Genomic DNA, 19034 nt, shown 5'->3' with positions numbered 1-19034 from the left:
GTGTAGGCAGATGACGGCTGGTCATTAACATGCTGTCATAATGAAGGGACTATTTTTATGTGGAGGCCTGGAGCTGTAGTCCCATCTGCCCATTGTTAATCTGGCCCTGCATTTACACTGGGATGTTGGGCCAGTTTTTGGCTGTGATATCACAGCACGTATGGCCAGTATAAATCCTTACACTGCAGGCTCAGCCATTTAAATAGATAGGTCTCAAAACAATGGTTCAGTGTCTTAACATTACATAATGACTTTATGTGAGAGAATAAGAGGCCTATCCATAATTCATGACTTCAGATGAAAAGATTATATTTCACCTACCAATGTAAAACGAAAGTAACAGACTCATTCATTATATGGGTAACGCAGGAGATATCACGGATATCTCCTGCTTATCTTTTTTTCCGATGTGGCACGCCATCTCCATACAATAGCATGGGGAGGACCTAACTTCATCAAGCTCCGAAAACTGAAAGTTTTGGAAGCTTGACTAAAGGATCTGACTGACGCCATCTTCAGAAACTACAAAAAGTTGAGTAAAGTCTTGGGTATATATGTCAACTTCTTTTCAGTAACACATTTCATTGCAGACTGGGATACATTATTCCATTGCTGTGGAATAAATACGTATAGTATATATAGTATCTGATGCTGTAGATGAATCACAATACTAATACATATACTGTATATTATTTCATATTTGTTACAGATCAGCCTTCTTGTCATGTGCATACAATCAGGCACTAGAACAAAGACTGTTTGGAGAGTGTAGCAGAGTAGCGTATGACATAGCTGGTCCATTGTATATCTACTAACTACACCATAACTTCTGCTGAGGATGTGGCTTGTAGAGGGGATTGGCTGTCATGTGGTGGAACAATGCATTAAATGAGTAATAATAACTCAGCTGTTATTATCTGCTACAGTTCAGGAGTAGGTCACGAAGCACTGATATGGAGGGTAAGGTGAATTACCCAAGGTCACAACTCACTGTATATTCATGTGGGCTGTGCTGCTTCCTTTCACAAAGCAGATGTGCAATAGCAATAAGCTCCCTTGCCATGTAAAGCCATTGCTAAGGGTACTCGGGTGGCAAAAAGAGTGTGCTTTGTTTTAGTGTTTCTGATTGCATATTCAATAGCCTAGACATGTCAGTCCTTTTCGTTACTTCTTTTCAATGTCATTGAGATGCCTTCGCCTGATCCATCTCGGTCCAAGTGTGAGGAAAGTTCATTGCAGGCTCAGCGTGATACTCCCAGGTGGCACCTTAGCACTAACATGTTCATCTGTATGCAGGATTTCAATCAGAGAACAGAGCAGTGCAGAAACACTCATTAAGACTCAGTGCTGTTTACCAACAGTAATGAAGGTAAACATTGTAAAGGACAGATTAAGGAAAAAGCTTAAGAAGGGGGTGGGAGGGAGGTGGAGGGGCTTATTTTTCTGCACTTAGGCCATGCTCCAGTTTTTGGAATAATGGTGTCATTAGCCAAAAAAGGTTGCAGATCATGCTTAATCTTAAAATGTTTTTTTTTCCTTTTTTTACGAGCAATTAAATGCTTGGCGTTATTGATCATTGTTGATTTTATGTCCTTCTATTTGCATAATCTATTAAAGATGAATGATTCATGAAGTGATTATTATAGGGAAGAGAAGTGCAGGCGTCCCAGATAGTTTTGTCAAGGTGAGAGATTCGGCAATTTTTTAGCTATTAGAGGATAATCTCATTAAGTATCCTTAACCCAGAAATACTATATATTTGGATCAGAGTCTCACTTTACAGCAGACACCGTCGGAGTTCTTTCTCGTGTTAGCTGATTTTTTTGCCTCCTCCTGAATCATTTTTCCAACTCCAATCGTTTTATTTGACAAAATAATTTAAAATGTGCAGATTCAATAAGGGCTGCCAGCAGGAAATAACATAATAATATAATTTGGTAAATTAAACTGCCTTGTTAAAGAGCTCTGGGTGCCTTTTCTGTCCTGCAAAATCCATTTGTTATATTTCATGGGAGAATCAATCTTAGTGATAGAACCTAAACTATGACTACTTCAGCATTCTAGATCTAGTCATTTATCACTACTTCAGCATTCTAGATCTAGTCATTAATCATCACTTTAGCATTCTAGATCTAGTAATTTATATATACTTCAGCATTCTCGAGCCATACATTTATCACTACTTCAGCATTCTAGAGTCATACATTTCTAACTACTTTGTCATTCCACATATAGTCATTAATCACTACTTCAGTGTTCTAGAGCTAGACATTTATCACTACTTCAGCATTCTAGAACTGGATATTTGTCACTTCTTCAGCATTCTAGAGCTAGTCTTTTATCACTACTTCATTCTAGAGTCATACAGTTACCACAGGTGGCAACAACTATATCTATAAAGATAAGGAAGGAACTGACCTATATATATATAAATATATACATAAATATATATATATATATTCTACAAACGGCCTGTCTCCGGACTAGTAATCAACACTGAATCAGCTTTTATATATATAAATATATTTATATATATAATATAAATATTTATATATATATATATATAAATATTTCCAGTAATTAGGTAAGAGTAAAACAATGTTTGACTTCAATTGACATTCTTTAGTGTTATGGGTTTAGTATAAACTCAAGAATAGAACAGTCCCCTGTATTAGACATAACTCTGATACATAACATATATGGCATGTGAAATCACTCAGGTGGACTATTTTATCATTTTTCTAATAGTATATAATCAAAATCTTTACAGTACACATGTTGTCTCTATGATGTCACTGGTTGCTTGTAAATTAATTGGTTTATTTATTATTATTTATTAACAGTTTCTTATATAGTGCAGCATATTCGGTTGCGCTTTACAATTGTAAGCATTAATAGAACAAAACTGGGTAATAACAGACAGATATATAGGTAGGAAGGCCCTGCTCGCAAGCTTACAATCTATAGGATGCCTAAGTTCTCAGGAATATCAGCGAAGCCTACTAACTGGCTGCCTCAGCTGTGTTTAGGCATCTGAGGCAGCTACACATATTTTAGCATTATTTATAAAATTTTAATTTGTGAATTTTTGCAATGTTAACAGTGACAGTTTATCACTTACTGGTGATGTGTAGCCAAGACAGTGCTCACTGAGCCACATTAAGAAAGCAGCTTAAAGGATGACAGGGTAAACCCCTAATAAGGCACACATAAAATATCAGTTTAGATTTGGGTAAGAGTACAGCATTTGGCTAGCTGTTTTTTTATATTTAGCACAGTAAATCTCGCCTTATAAATAATAAGTAATTTGTAAGAGATTTCCATAGCAATAACACTTAGGTACCACCAATGCCATCTTTTGGAATCAGATGCCAGGGGTGTGCCAGTATTGAGACACACTTTTAGGGTGATGTCTGTCTATGGAAGGGGTGAGAGGTTTAGATGTAAATATAAGTATGCTAAAATTGTAGTTTTGTGAATTTCCTAAAGTCTATATTTTAACATTTGAAGCTTGTGAGGTCTGATAGAATGGCTACTAGAACCACCCCAGTCCCTCCCAATAAAAACTTGACTGCAAAGTACAGTATAATGGTATATTACTAGTACAGCTCTATTATTACTCTCATGAAATACTTGCAGGATATATTATGTTTTGTGTGTAGGTTGTGGGCTTTTTTCCCATTAAACTGTATGGCCTTGTGTTACATGCAGTGACTATGTTACATTCACAGGTAAACAATGTGAGGAATTCTAAGCAGTGTAATTCCTCTAGTTATTGTTCTTGCAGAACATTGTATCCTATGCACTGGCTAAGTGCAAATCAACACCCAGATCACAGTCTGCTGTAGAGCTGCAGTGGCTCAGGAAGTCTGATTTACAAGAGATTACCAACTCACTTTAACTTAGTCCCCCAAACAGGTTGATATTTAGAAGGGATTTAAACGGACAGGCCGAAAATACAATATATATATATATATATATATATATATATATATACATATACATATAAAGCACTAATCCATGGCACTCACCATTCCTACATTTTGGGTGCAACATGGTATGTGACCACATTGTTTAAATAGAAATCACAGGGGCTCTGCACTCACCATAATAACTAACAATAATAACAAACATAATAAACAGTGGGGTTTTGGTTCATGAATTGATCAATGCATTTAAGCTTGCAGCCCGCGTCACGGGACCCCACTTTACTGCAAGTCCCTACTCTATTGCTCAAAATTATAACATGGACATAGCCATCACATATATATATATATATATATATATATATAAGCTCATAACTTTTTCAAGTCCTTAGAATAGATCAAATACTGCAGCTTCACTCATTGACTCTAATATAGAGAGATATATGAACAATGCCCCTGGGACTCTCGATTATGCAGTACTATATACAAAGGAATAATTTTTACTGGATAATGAGACCTATATAAGGAAAAGCACTTTAAAATAATTTTTGCCTTAATTGCATAGGTCCCTTTATGTTTTTCATAAGAAGATGTAGTTTTACTTCCGTAAGATTGATGATTATACAATGTTGTTGCAGCAGATACAGTTATCAGGGTGCCAAATCAATTACAGAACCATTTTTTTACTTATTTTAAACCCTCTTTATATTTATTTTATTGTTTTATATCATTCCATTTACATTTATACATATATTTTTTCTCTTTCTTTGTTCCACCCGACCTGTGTCTGTCTGTCCTCTGTACATCCATTTCCTTCTTCCTCACAGAGAGTTTCTCCTCTCACCTCTATGTAAAGCAAGAGCCTCATGAAGCTTCCCTTACTCCCTTCACTCCCTCTTCACTGGCCAGCTCGGGGCTGGCTGATCTTCAGCCTTTCCAGATGGCCCTCACGGTTGACGCGTCCACACCTACGTACAGCTCCTTCACCCACCATGGCCCTCCCTACGGGCAGTTCGGCAGCCAGCCACTCATAGCAGGTACCAAACCTACACTCATGCATAAATCATCTACGTACAGTACTCAAATAGGGAGTTTATCTGATGATTGGAATATATTGTTTCAAACAAGCCCCAAATAATTAAAGAACGTAAATCAGTTTAGCGAATCAGTAGCGTATATTCCCTACTCTGAATAAAAGGGGTATTATAGCATTATAGCATGCTTTGTTTTATAAGACCTCACTGCTTTACTCTTATAGGATGCTCAGAAGTAGACGCAGGACTTTATTACCAGTTTCACCCATGCTGATAACATTGCTGAATCTGATCATTATTGGAAATCACTTGACTGCAAAGATCTATAAAGAAATTGCTACATAAATACTTCATGAAACAAATACATCTGATATTTTAAAATGCGGAGGTTCCCTCCCTGCTTGCCATCAAACCCTTCAGTGGTGCTTTAAGTAACATGAAGTTTGGTAATTTCTATTGTCGCTGTACACATGACAGACTTACTGCTACCATAACACAGTTATAACTCAGCAGGGCAAAAGACTTAAGGACAGTCTGTATCAGTACACTTGTAATGGGCTGTGTACACCTGCTTGTCAGCCCAAGCACATGGTCACTGTGACTCTAGGACAGCTATTAGAGTGCAAAGGCAAGGACCATCCTAATGAAGACTGAATAAAGGGGAAGTACATTGTAAGCAAGACAATTTGCAGCAGGGTTTTAGATTTAGGGGTCGGCTAATTTGGTAGCCAGTTGCTGCATTCTATTACTGTATGTACAAGGTGAGAAGATCTTGCACATTCTTCTTCATTGCTTTCAAGGTCTGCTTAAAGCTGGGTACACACGTAAAGATTTTCTGTCCAACCATCCAACTAGTTGATTGCTTGGAATGAAAATCTGGTAATGTATGGGAGTAACTGATGATCAGCAATTTGCTCCTAAATGCCAGAAAACAGATGAAAATGGTCGTCAGACAAGTTTGTTAAATGTTTGATCTAAACAATTTGTTCAAACAACAGTTTTTGTCCATTTTCCAGCATTTGGGAGCAAATTGCTGATTGTCATTTGCTCCCATACATTACCAGATTTTCATTCCAACCAATCAACTAGTTAGATGGTTGGACAGAAAATCTTTACAAGAGTATGCAGCTTAACGCGTCATACAGAAAATAACCATTTTTTAATGTCAGCCGGGTTCATATTCGGGTGCTAAGGCTTGAGTTACCAAGCATTGAAAATGTGTATGTAGCTATCCGACCAGCAGACTGGTTGTTCCATTATAATGGTGTGGTCAAGCTAAGGAATACGAGGAGATTCTTCTTTTTTGTTTAAACTATTTGAAGCCTGAACCATTAGAATAGGATGCGTCCCGAATACAATTAAATGATAGTAAACCACAATTTAGTATGGGAATAATAGAAACAGTGGTTTATAATGTCAAACCTGTTTAAATGTGCATGTCTAGAGTTATAAACTGCTATGCGTATAAACATCAGGGGTATGAGCTCTTTCGGTGGCTGGGATTCTGGATCCAGATGAAACCCCTCTAGATTACTCTAATTATACCCTGCTCAGGAACATTATATTGTTGAGTTCCTGAACTGGCCTTACCAGACAGGTCTTGGATGGCACTGAAAGTCTAGAATATATCAGCCATAAATTTTATAAGCAGGGTCTTGCTAAATCATATAAGTAGGCTATTTACCTCTGCTAATATTGGATGGAACTTGCTAATAATGTAGCAACTTTATCTGGGATTATAGAAAGCCAGTACCAAAGATTTCGTTTCCAAGTCGTTCTGCCTGAATAAATAGAGGATATTTACAGATGATTAATGCTGGTTATGAAATGTGTGTTAGTGTTCCCTGCTATAACCTAGAACACAATATATTCAAGGAAATTCTCCTGCACCGGATCCAGGGATACGTTTGGGATTCATTTGAATCCTATGGGAGGCTTGTTTTTTTTTAGCAAAGTTTGGGTTTAGACAACTGACCCAAGTTCTGATTTCCTCTTAATTTTAGGATGCAGGACAGCATTATTGCTTCCAATCTAAAAGATAAAATGTTTAAGTTCGGTCCTGTGTAATTAGAATAGTCTTAAACATATGTCATACTTTGTGCGGTAGTCATGGAATATATGATAAAAGCATTCAGTACAACCCTAGTTTGTACCAGTGAGTGCTTTGAGCTCGAACCCAGTGACTATTGTAATACAAATAGAATTATAAAACTATCTCACCACTTGGTATGTAATCCTTATAAATTGTGTGTTACCTAACTGATTTAATAAAAGTGCTATAGTCCTTCAAATATGGAGTTCTAGAATCCTAGTGAATGTTAATATTATCAATCTCTTCCTTGGCTAAGGTCAACATGCAATACGTTGAAACAGGCTTTGTAGGCACTTTCCCCTTAGAATTGGAATAAGGGTTTGTGAGATATAATTTTTAAACGCGTTTCTTTTTCTCTTTCTGTTTTTCGGTATCCATGGTATTTGTGGCTCGCAATGAGAAAACTGCCTATGTTGCTATTAGTGGCTATCTGACTAAGATATACTACTATGCCATTCTCATAGGAACATCTGTGATAGACATTCTGTAGTTTCACGTTTGTCCCTAATGATGAGTGGAGGGAATGAATACTGTGAGTACTGTGTGATTGTCTGAATGACAAGTAGGATGACTGGACGGACAGTGAGTGTATGGGACACAAGCAGGTGCTACTCACATGCTAATAACAGGAGACCTTACAAATGAATTGCTTGGAAGAATTTGGAATTCTCAAACAATAATGTTAGATGTTAACTAATAAATATATTTCTTTAAATATGTGCTTTGTTTTAACTGTTAACAAAGAAATGTCTATTGCTTTTTTAGGTCGAGACATGTCAAGTACAACCCTGCCTGGTTACCCTCCTCACGTTCCTCCAACGGGACAAGGCAGCTACCCCACCTCAACCTTGGCTGGAATGGTGCCTGGTGAGTCAAAGTTTGTTTTTATTAACAATTCAATCCCAGTATTAGCATTATCATCAGCAATCAGTGATATACACAACAACTTTTATTTTATAATAATCCAGCACACTACAATTATAACTACATATACAGTATATCCAGGGATTAAAGGGAAAGTATTACTGTTTTATACAATTGATTGAGGCCAGGGTCAGCTGATCCGTGTGGTTGCTGTGACATAACCAATAGGCAGAGTTCAGCAAACAATCTGATGGGCTGTACTAAATATATTGCATTGTTCACACAGAGTTTACATTCACACACCGGTCATTCCCTTCTCATTTTGGCATACATATCACTTAGTTAACTAAGCTTAGAGCTTGAAACACATAGTACGCAGCACTCCACAGGTCACTGGCAGGGAAGAGGCATCTCATTATCACTGCATTGACAGGCACCAACGTTTCGGTCCACCATTCGGTCCAGCCTGTGGAGTGCTGCTCATGTCTGTCCAGCTCTAAACCATGTCTGTTTCACTGCAGGACTGGGAGTGGTGAGTCTAGCACATTGTGCATATCTGTCTGTTGTGTGTTTTGCTTGTGTTCTCACATTGTCTAATGCCATTGCTAGCCATATGGGAGAAAGCTTGGATACCAATCCATCGTTATAGAATATACACTAATTTTATTTGTCAGCATGAATATGAGGCTCCTTTTAATAGGACTTTACTTGGTAAAGTTTAGATTTTAATTTACGTGACTTAGGCCCAATGATTATCTTACATGGCAGCAACAAGCACTACATATAGTACCATGTATAATACATATACATAAACAGGTTTCTCTCTGTCGCATAAGCTATAGACCTGTCTGAAACAACTTTATGTCTTTTGTTGTCCAACTATAGCTTCCAGTATATGGCACATTCTTCAACAACAAAGGGCTACAGATTGTCTTTTTCTGTAACTAAAACTGTGTACACTTTAGAACAATGGCCAATCGTGCAGATGGTCGGGGTGATTTCCCTTGGCCCCGGACCATCACAGATTGGCCGCACACACTACACAATTTAATGAACGATACCTCTTTCCGTCCTTCATTAAAATGCACAGCCACACACAGATATTGTTTGATTGACCGTGCAGAACGCTCAATCAAACGATTTCATATGTTGTTCGCGGGAGCGCACAATTGTGCATACACATTAGATCATATGCATGATTTGTCGTTCCAATATGGCAAATCGTACCGATATCGTTCTAATGTGTACCCAGCCTAAGGCCACAGAAATAAAATGTTCCATATGCATACAATAACCTTTTAAAGCCTATGTTGTTGTACAGAACTAATAGGACACATTCAGAATGTTGACATTTGTCGTGTCAACACAATTTTGTCGACATGTAAATGTCAACATTCAGGATGTCGGTATTGTCATAATATCAACCGTTAAAATGTCGACATGCACAATGTCGACACTGACATAATGTCAACATTTTCAACATGCTGACATTGTGAATGTTCACTGTCACAATGTTGATACTGATATTTAACTTAAAACTAACCTTAATTGCTACATAACCCTAAATACTGCCTAACCCTAACTCTAATTGCTGCCTTACCCTATTTGCTGACTAACCCTAATTGTAGCCTAACTGTAATTGCTGCCTAACCCTAATTGTAGCCTAACCCTAACCCTAATTGCTGCCAACCCTAACCATAATTGTTGCATAACACTAACCCTAATTGCTGCCTAACCCTTAAGGTGCCCACACACATAGCGTCATTTTAAACGATTTGGCCGATTTCAACGAATCGTGACGACGAATCGGGTAAAAAAAGTACAAGTCGTGAGTTTATACTCACGAGCATGATGCCGATGAGCGTCCCCGCTCGTCGTACATCGCATCTTCTGATCTGCCGTGCTGTAGGGCAGATTAGCTAATCTGGGATACAATGCATTGGCTGCAAGATAGATCTTTAGTCAGATTGGACATTTTTAACTCCAAATCGTGATCACGACGGCAAGGGAGCTCCGGTGAAAGTTCATGAGGAAATTGGCCATAAAATCGTATCGTGAGGACATCGGTATGTGTGTGGGCACCTTAACCCTAATTGCTGTCTGACCCTATTTGCTGCCTAACCCTAATTGCTGCCTAACCCTAATTGCTGCCTAACCCTAACCATAATTGCTGCATAACACTAACCCTAATTGCTTCCTAACCATAATCCAAATTGCTAACCCTAATTGTAGCCTAACCCTAACCCTATTTGTAGCCTAGCTGTAATTGCTGCCTAACCCTAATTGTAGCCTAACCCTTATCCTAAATGCTGCCTGACCCTAACCATAATTGCTGCATAACCCTAACCCTAATTGCTGCCTACCTCTAACTGCTGCCTAACCCTAATCCTATTTGCTGCCTAACCCTAACCTTAATTGCTGCCTATCCCTAATTGTAGCCTAACCCTAACCCTAAATGCTGCCTAACCCTAACCATAATTTGCTGACTAACCCTAATCCTAATTTCTGCTTAACCCTAACCCTAATTGTAGCCTAACCCTATCAACATTCACAATGTCGACATTTTGAACATGTTGACACTATGATAGTGTCAACAATGTCGACATCCTGACTGGAACCTTTTTACTGACCCTTTTTTACATAGCACCATGGTCAGAATATTCCTAAACATCTATTATATAAATCCATTGCCAAAATAAAGGTTTGTTGACATACTATTACACCTAAACTATGATGCTAATAAACCAATAGATATGTTATTTTAATATTTTAGACAATAGTTGAATAAATCCAAATAGCCCTGTGTATCAGTATATATAATGAATTCGATATACCCTCATAGACAGAATTCGGAACATATGATGGATACAGTGTATTAATTTAGTGGAGACAAGCTATTTTTCTGCATACAGCACTGACAATGTATTAATGCCCCTGATTATTTATATATAACATATAGATGTATAACACAAGTAAGACTAAATGCTCCATTAAATGACATTGCATAAAGATGTAGTACAGAGTTATATTTTTACCCCTTACACTTTACTCCCTAATACACAAGAGTAATAGTTTGAGACATTATTGTAGAATGTAAAGAAAAAGGAGTCCAGATCGGTGCAACGAACCGCTGGAAAGGGCTTGTGGCCAGGTGAGCAGATAGGGGGCTATGGAAATAAAATTCAATGCTGATGAGGAAATTACACTTGTTTCATTAGCGATCAGGGAAAGAGATAGCTCAGTTCCTCTTGGTCACAGTTGAGCTCAAAAAGTAATTATCCTCCTGTATGCATGCTTTCACGTCTCGTCAATAAACACTTTCCACTGTCCGCTGTGCTACTCCCTCCCCCCTGCACACACCTATAGACACATGTAATGCTGCTCAATTTCCTGCACATTTTACCTATGTCTAATGTAATAAATGAATTGTATAATAGCAAAGGGCTAATGGGACCCTGTCTGATATTCATGGGAAGATAATATAAAATACCTGCTAGGGATAATCTCAAAAGATATTAAACTGTTTGCATTTCTAGATTATGGGGACAATACAATTCTCCGCAATGGCCTCCTGAACTGTAGGGCAGTAATGTGTCTTCCCTTATTTCTCCTCACACCCTGTTGACGTGATCAGGAAAATGAGCGAAGATTCCATGCCGTCACAAGCGGTAACTTGCGCAGCTGTACAGCGCGGAGGCACATCATAGAGCATTGACTTACCCCCTATAAGTGATCTAGTCAGTGCTTTGCAATTCTACCAGAGTGATACTGGTCTACCTTTGTATGAACAGACAGGCTCCTTTTCTCTGTAAAGCCAGTTGGAACGGTATGCAGTTGGGATGCCGGCGGACCTAATCCCGACATCTGGCTTCCCGACTGTCATATCCCGGCAAGGGTCTAAAGACAGACGTCGACATGCCAATGCCTGTTACTAGACATATACGCCGGGAGCCCAACGCCTGGCATCCCGATCGAAGGGACGACGGGTGCAGAGCGCGGATAGCCGCGCGGGGGGGAGGGTTAGGTTTTGGGTTCCCCAGTATCATCTGCCGTCACATCAAAACAACCATACCATATAACAGGCTCAGGGTGGGAAGAAATTACTCTCCCATTATATAGTAACCCATAGAGCACCAACCCATGACTGAATAAGCTCACATTCTTATGGTCAGGAATTCCATATTGTCTTTGTTTTTGTAAATGTATTTTTCTGTTATAAATCTTCTAGTTCTAATATATAGTCTGATGCATAGTATTGTAATTTATTAGATGGAAACTAATATTTTTTCATTTTGTAGAAATGGCATTTACATTTATTTAAAGTGCACCAGTTACTTACATTTTATAGGCTGAACTTCAATGCATGAGAAATCAACCACTTAATCCACTGAGAACCATTGAGATCAGTGATGGATAAACTGAATGAAGTCTCATAGATATTGGTAACAAAATGGCTGTCTACATTATGACTCAGTTAATAAGTTTCCCTTTAAGTGCAAAATTTATAGTCAATCAAATCATCCAATCAAATGCTTCCTTTCACTGGCTTACTTGCAGTAGATAGATGAAAACCTATTGCCGATTGGTTCCTTTTGCGTATTAAAAAATTTTGCACCTAAATGTGGAGTTAGTGACTGAGACTTGCTGTGGGTAAACTACAGGTGCATTTTAAAAAACTTTAATCTCCCCACTAACCGTGGATCAAAAACTATTTTTTTATACATTTATATATATTTGCATTCTAGGAAGTGAATTTTCAGGAAATCCCTACAGTCACCCTCAGTATACGACATACAATGAAGCATGGAGGTTTAGCAATCCAGCATTACTAAGTGAGTAAGAACTTAACTTTTAGGCATTGAGGCCAAAATGCATTTTACTGATGACTGTTTGTTCAATGGTAAGAATAAAGAATGTTTTCATATCCTGTGGTGTTTTCTAAGCTCTGTGTAAGTGTAGGACATGAATCACCAACCAACAAAGTAGGGAATGTTATATGATGTCCTACCCTACTGGACAAAATAATTCTACCACCCCAACAAAAGAGATACAATGGAAGGTGCTAAGAGAGCAGTCAGTATTCTGACATTACAACAGTCCCCTGTAGAGAATATTCTTTGTACATGGTTGTGCAATGAGTAAATCAGTGCACCTTATGTCTCTTCTACTACATGTTCTGTTGTATTATATCAGCAATACTCCTACAGCCTGAAACAAAGTTACATTCTCATTCCCAGAAGCTGCTGCCTGACCACATAAATGACTCCCTATGGACGCCCTGTTTGAGCTTCCTGTGCATTTAAAAATATATATAAATGAGCACAGTCGGTTTTCTTTGCCTATGTTTTAGTCAGAAATGCATATAGATTTGGCCTGGAGTGTAAGCCATGAACAAGCTCAATGGTGGTAACACACATGTACAGTGAATTTGTAGTTATTACAGACAATTTAGTTGTTACAGACAAGAAAACACAGTCTTGTTCCAAGTATATCTATTCTTGTTGTGTTTGTTGTGTCTAAGTTTTTGTTCACTTGTTGTCCTTTCAACCAGTCCATTCTTCTCCTGTGTTAACTTTCAGGTTCCCCTTATTATTATAGTGCCACATCCAGGGGCTCCGCACCTCCCACTGCTGCCACTGCATATGACCGCCACTAGTTACCATGGAAACCACATGAAACTACATGGCGAGAACTTAGGCCTCCATATTGTACCTGTGTGAACGTCGTCATCCTGGGAAGAAGGGCGTCTCATCTTGTGCCTCCAGAAATCACTCCGCTACAGCTAATGACTCCACTCAGCTGCAATGGGTTGAACTTCTCTCTTCTTTGTTGTTACTTTATACATATGGTGGCTAAGTGAACACCCAGCAAACACACCTGACACCGGAGCCCTTTTGCTGCAAATGAGAGGCCCGCAGATTAATTTATACTATGGATTTTGGGACCTTAGGGCAGCAAAGTGTTTAAAATGTCAGTGTTATTGTGTTAAAAACAGCAATGCAAAGCATCAAGACATTGTTCTAAGACTCCAAAAATATATATGTATTACAAAAAATAGGTGGAAACAATTTGTATACGAGAAAAAGAAATAAAGGAGAAGGCTGATTATTTCCACCCTAAAATGTGTTCCATTGGTGAGACCTATGAAGGAAAATTAGTGGACAGAGCAGTCACGAAATAGTAAGCATTTGGAGGACTGAAAGAGTACAAAAGTATCATTGAAGATGTGTCACCGTCCCCTCCTGCCTTGGGTAGGATGCCCGTCTCTCACCCTCCACCTGTTGTGCTGGCATTGTCACAGAATCTATGCGGACACCTTTCCTGTGAAAAAACAATCAGCTCAGAGGAGAAGACAGGAGGACATTTTCAAGTGAAATGACTAAACAGAAAAAACAAAACAAATAAAATATATGAATATATAAATATATATATAAAATACACTGTTTTTATGCTTTATCATGAAGGTCTGTAAAAAAAATAACAATAGACAGTTTTTCTATAAAAAAAAAACAAAGACAAAAACAAATACTGAAAACGGAAGAGAATGTCATAGGATCATGTAAAGAAGGCAGTTCTGGAATTGTTTTTTCTCTTCTAAGTCTTTTTTTTTGTTTTGTTTTGCACTAATGTGTCACAGTCTAATATCGGGAGGTGTCCCTGAGTCAAAATCATTGTAAAAACAAAAAATAACAAAATACAGGATGTGGCTTTGTAAATTCAATATTTTTGTTCAGATTGAAAAATCGCACTTAAGTCAGGTTTACAGGCAGTTTGTATTTCCAGTGATTTTAACTTTCAAAAGAAATGATTAGACATTAACCCAACCTCTAGCAGGCATGCCTGAGTTTCACCTTTTTGCCACTCTATGCAGCTTTTGTTTTGCTACCCCAATTGCAGCTGAACTCCCTGACCCTGCTCGCCATAATGTCCCATATAACCTGTGTATAAGAGAAATAAACATATTCTACTAGCAATTAAACTGATCATTACATTTGCTTATGCTGATTGGCATACACCCATAAAATATTGTTATAAGGTGATAAAACATTGTGTAGGTAACCGCCTGCTGCCCCTAAATGTCTGCCACCCTGGTTACACGGTTTTACCACAAATCCAGGAGGGCCTGCTCACAGTCCCCAGAATATTGAGATGATAAAACGCGTCACATGTTATCGTGATTAGTATCATTAAACCCCTTACACTTCCTGATCCAGCTGACAGTTGAGTCCTGCATGATCACATTGATGTTTGAGATTGTGCGTTCAAGACAGAGATTATTGTCTACATTCATGGGAACTCCTCACACTTGTAAGTGTATTCAAAAACAGTGTGATAACCTCCAAGTCATGGAGGTCAGATGAGACTGTGCAATTCACTGTGTGTAAAATTCACTTTATTTGGACTATATCAACACCCAAACAGTAGGGAAAATAACGGCTAACAAACAGTGCGCTTCACAAGAGCTGCTGCCAATTTCTGGACCATGCGAAAAATTTGAATACCGATTAACAGAATGGTTGAAAACAGATTTGAAGTATAAACATCTAAAGCATCTAGCAGGCAACATCTTAATGGCTTTCAGCTGAAGGTGGTTTATTGCCCTTTTAATCAAAGAAAACATTAGAGCTTCCACTACAAAACATTTAGCCTACTGCCCATTTTAAATATATATGATTGATTGTTATATTCTCCTAAAATATATTCTATATTACAATGGATTGAATCCTAACAAAACTCGTGCTCTTGCCAATCATTCTGCACGCAATATTAATCCCTGTAGAAGGAATGTGGGAGGATCTAGTGCCACCAGTACGTTACAGTTTAAATGTAATCTGCCGCTATCTTCAAGCAAACAGGGAGCTGTACTTCCGCCAGGCCCAAAACTGAGCCCATTAAAGATGTAGACTCTAATGTAGTCATTTTTTAGTCTCATCTATAGCGGCTGGGCTTTTGATATTATCCTTAAAGTGGAACTAAATTTAATTTGCAGACTTTAAAGAACCTACCTGTGAGCAATGTAATAATATTTACACATGAGAAATTGATAAATGGGTGCTACTTCATTCTGATTTGCAAATTTATCTTCACCCGAGCAGTTGCTGCACTGTTGATCTCTTAAAGTGGGTGGTGATGTTCCTTACTCACAGACTGAAAAAAGGAATTGCATACTCTAAATCTCTGTAGGTAAACAGAGCAAACAAATATGCAGGTGATGGAGGTAAAATTCCTTTTTGTGACATGTGTTATGTGCTGTTACAAGCCAGCTCTAGCTAAATTTTTTGCATACAAGCCCTCACACCTCACCAGTACATGTTTTCCAGATATCCTCATAGGGACTAAATTGAATTTTTCATGTTGGTTACAAATCTCCGCTCTCCTATGGGAAAATCCACGTAGTGAAGAATGGTCACACCTTTCAGTGACATCTTATTTATAGCCCACTACATAGATATTTGGATAATCCTGTTTTAGGGTTCTTCCTACACTTGCATTCCTTGTTCCAATGTTCCATTGAGGTGTAGCGTCGGAATGGAGTTATAAAGTAACCTTTTTCCCTATGGAGTTAGGCTTATCTTTATATAGAAACTTTCAGTTTCAGAGTTGCCAAGTGAACAACAATTCCTATTGTAATGACATGCTACTGAGTGCATCTCACAACAACAGGACACAAGCACAAAAACGGTGCCCATATGCAAGAGCCCTTACGGGTCTATGTACTAAGCCTTGGATAGAGATAAATGGGACAGAGATAAATTACGAACCAATCAGCTCCTAACTGTCATATTTCAAACACAGCCTGTAAAGTGATAGTTAGAAGCTGATTGGTTGGTACTTTATTTCCCTCCACTGTATCTCTATCCAAGGCTTAGTACATAGATGCCTTATTTTTCACGCAGTGTATAAACCAACACCCTAACTCCCCTAGTCATTTGGCTGTATGATCCAGAAAATGGGGATTAAGCATCATATTAATACTATAGTTTTAGAGAAGCTGACATGTGGAAAATATGTTTTTTGTATTTTAAAACTAATGGTCCTATAATAATTTCATATCTCTCATCTATGTATTTAAAAATGTACACGTTAATGCTATGGGCATCGTCCATTTACAGCCTTCATGAGAATTACATTGCAGTAAAGCAAAAATTCAACAACACTGAAGAGCAAGAAATACACGCTAACAAATAGGAATTATCAGGAGGAAAATACAGACTCGGAAACTAAATTAATAACTTGAAAAATGTTGAATTTCACTGATTTGACAAATTTTTTTTTTGTTGCAACCCTGCTGAATTTTCTGTTTTTTTTTTTTTCAATCCAAAGCCAGATTCTTGTTCCCTCCCTGTATTTATTTATGTGATGCCTATGCAGTATTATGTCTAGTTTGTGTTTGCCGACACTGAATCTATGTGATACTATTGTATGGCAGAATCCAGTTTCACTTGAGTTTTTTCCACTAAATTGGGCTCTACAGGAACACTTGACTATGGCAATTTTTTACATTTATATTACATCAAAACAAAACGGTTGCTGCTTTGTAGAAAGATGACTTGTGTAAAGTGAAGGATATTTTGTCTTGTATATAAGTTCATCTGCATTTCATTACACATCCTATTAAATGAAGCTTTCATCAAGTAGATAACAACAAAATGTCTGTATGTTGCAAGTCTTCTTGTGCTCATTGGAGAAAAAAAAGGAAAATGATGTTTCAAATAAAGCACAGCATGAATATTAGTGACTCGCCAAAGTCTGCGGGTTTTGCAAAGAGCCTTATAAGTTGATAATTTTTTTTTTTGCCTAATTTTTACACAAAAAAAGCGTTTAAAGGTTTCCAATGCAAACACAGTGTTCTGCATGTTTCTCTAGCCAGTGCTTACAATCATTTGCTCTCTTTTACATTGCATATTCCCTATCCTTGTTTTTATCACAGATCAGAAATGCTATCTTTTGTACATTCAATTAAAACCTAAAATTAAATTGCTACAACTAGAAGTCATCATTGATTCACAGTGTCAGCCCTGGACCTAAAAGTTTGGCTTGAAATTCATAAAAATTGGTTATTTGTTTCTACCATTTAGTGTAAGGTCTCTGCTGTTGTTTGGAGTTCGTGCTGTAGAGAATGAGGCCCGAAATGACATGTTGATATAAACCCATTTTTGTACATCCCTTGATTGTGCTAGTGACAATATGCACAGAACTTGTTTCATTGGGGAAAAGTCTGCATGCTTTATCATGTTTTGTTTTCCAATGGTCAAAAGTAAAAAATACTTCAGAATGAAATTAATACTATATGGATTTTTAGAACATGAGAGTTTCTATTCGTAAAATTTCCTTTGAGACAATCAGATCCCTGTTTGACCAATGCAACAATGGACTAGAAGAAAGTTGGAAGAGGAAGTTAGCACAAGGGTGAAATTGGCAGGGGACAATGCTTTCCTGGTTAATTAACTAAACTTACTATTTATTGATTCTACAGTTTGTTTGAAGTTGGCGAAATGTATATAAAGAGACATTTGTAAAAGAAAACAATGTAATGATGACACAACTGCAGCATACAGTGTACAGGCCATTCTGCCTTCTATGACTCGGGTACAAGAGATACGTCTCTGCTACAGCATTTGATCAGACATGTTTGACTGAAGCCACAATGGTTTTGATCATCGCTTCAGTTGTTCAACTCTTTTTCGTGCACATGACAAATAAATTCTTTTGTATGTCACCTTGTGGGTTCATTCTTTCTGTGCTTTTCAGCAGATTAACTAAATATATGTTATGGGCTAGCCCTACAATTACATATGCCCTGACAAAATTAGATGCAAATCTATATCTATCTGCCGTTTGTTGTGATGTTGTGTAATTAGAGGGTAACAATGTATACAGGGGCGTCTTAACAGAGGAGGGGGCCCTTGTGCACTCCCTGTGCGGGGCCCCCTCCCGAACCCCCCCGCGGCCAGCCACCGGAGCATTAGTACACTCCGGGCACTAGAGTGTGCCCAGATTCTACTGCGCATGCGCAGAACACATGGCCGCGGCGGCCATTTTCCGGCATTCTGTAGACTCTGGGTACTAGAGTGTGCCCGGAGTCTACTGCGCATGCGTAGAACACCGGAAAAATGG

The 19034-nt window shown here is 38.1% G+C and overlaps 1 protein-coding gene across 11 annotated transcripts in view; it reads left to right on the top strand.

Moving 5' to 3' along the window:
• Positions 1–18636, top strand: part of PAX2 (paired box 2) — a 77481-nt gene extending 58845 nt beyond the window's left edge. For 2 of the 11 annotated variants that reach the window (XM_088475638.1, XM_088475629.1), the window contains exons 8-12: positions 4754–4963; positions 7818–7919; positions 8350–8448; positions 12662–12748; positions 13515–18636. In XM_088475638.1, coding sequence (XP_088331764.1) covers positions 4754–4963; positions 7818–7919; positions 8350–8448; positions 12662–12748; positions 13515–13636 — 620 coding nt within the window. In that variant the 3' untranslated portion in view covers positions 13637–18636. Of the gene's footprint in view, positions 1–4753; positions 4964–7817; positions 7920–8349; positions 8449–12661; positions 12749–13495 lie in introns of all 11 variants that reach the window. The other 9 variants (XM_088475631.1, XM_088475630.1, XM_088475639.1 and 6 more) reach the window with 7 other exon arrangements.
• Positions 18637–19034: the final 398 nt, after the last annotated feature.

The sequence above is a fragment of the Taudactylus pleione genome, unplaced genomic scaffold (genome assembly GCF_031769625.1).
Source record: "Taudactylus pleione unplaced genomic scaffold, aTauple2 ptg000016l, whole genome shotgun sequence".
Taxonomy (NCBI): Eukaryota; Metazoa; Chordata; class Amphibia; order Anura; family Myobatrachidae; genus Taudactylus; species Taudactylus pleione.
This window is presented reverse-complemented; position numbering and strand designations above follow the sequence as displayed.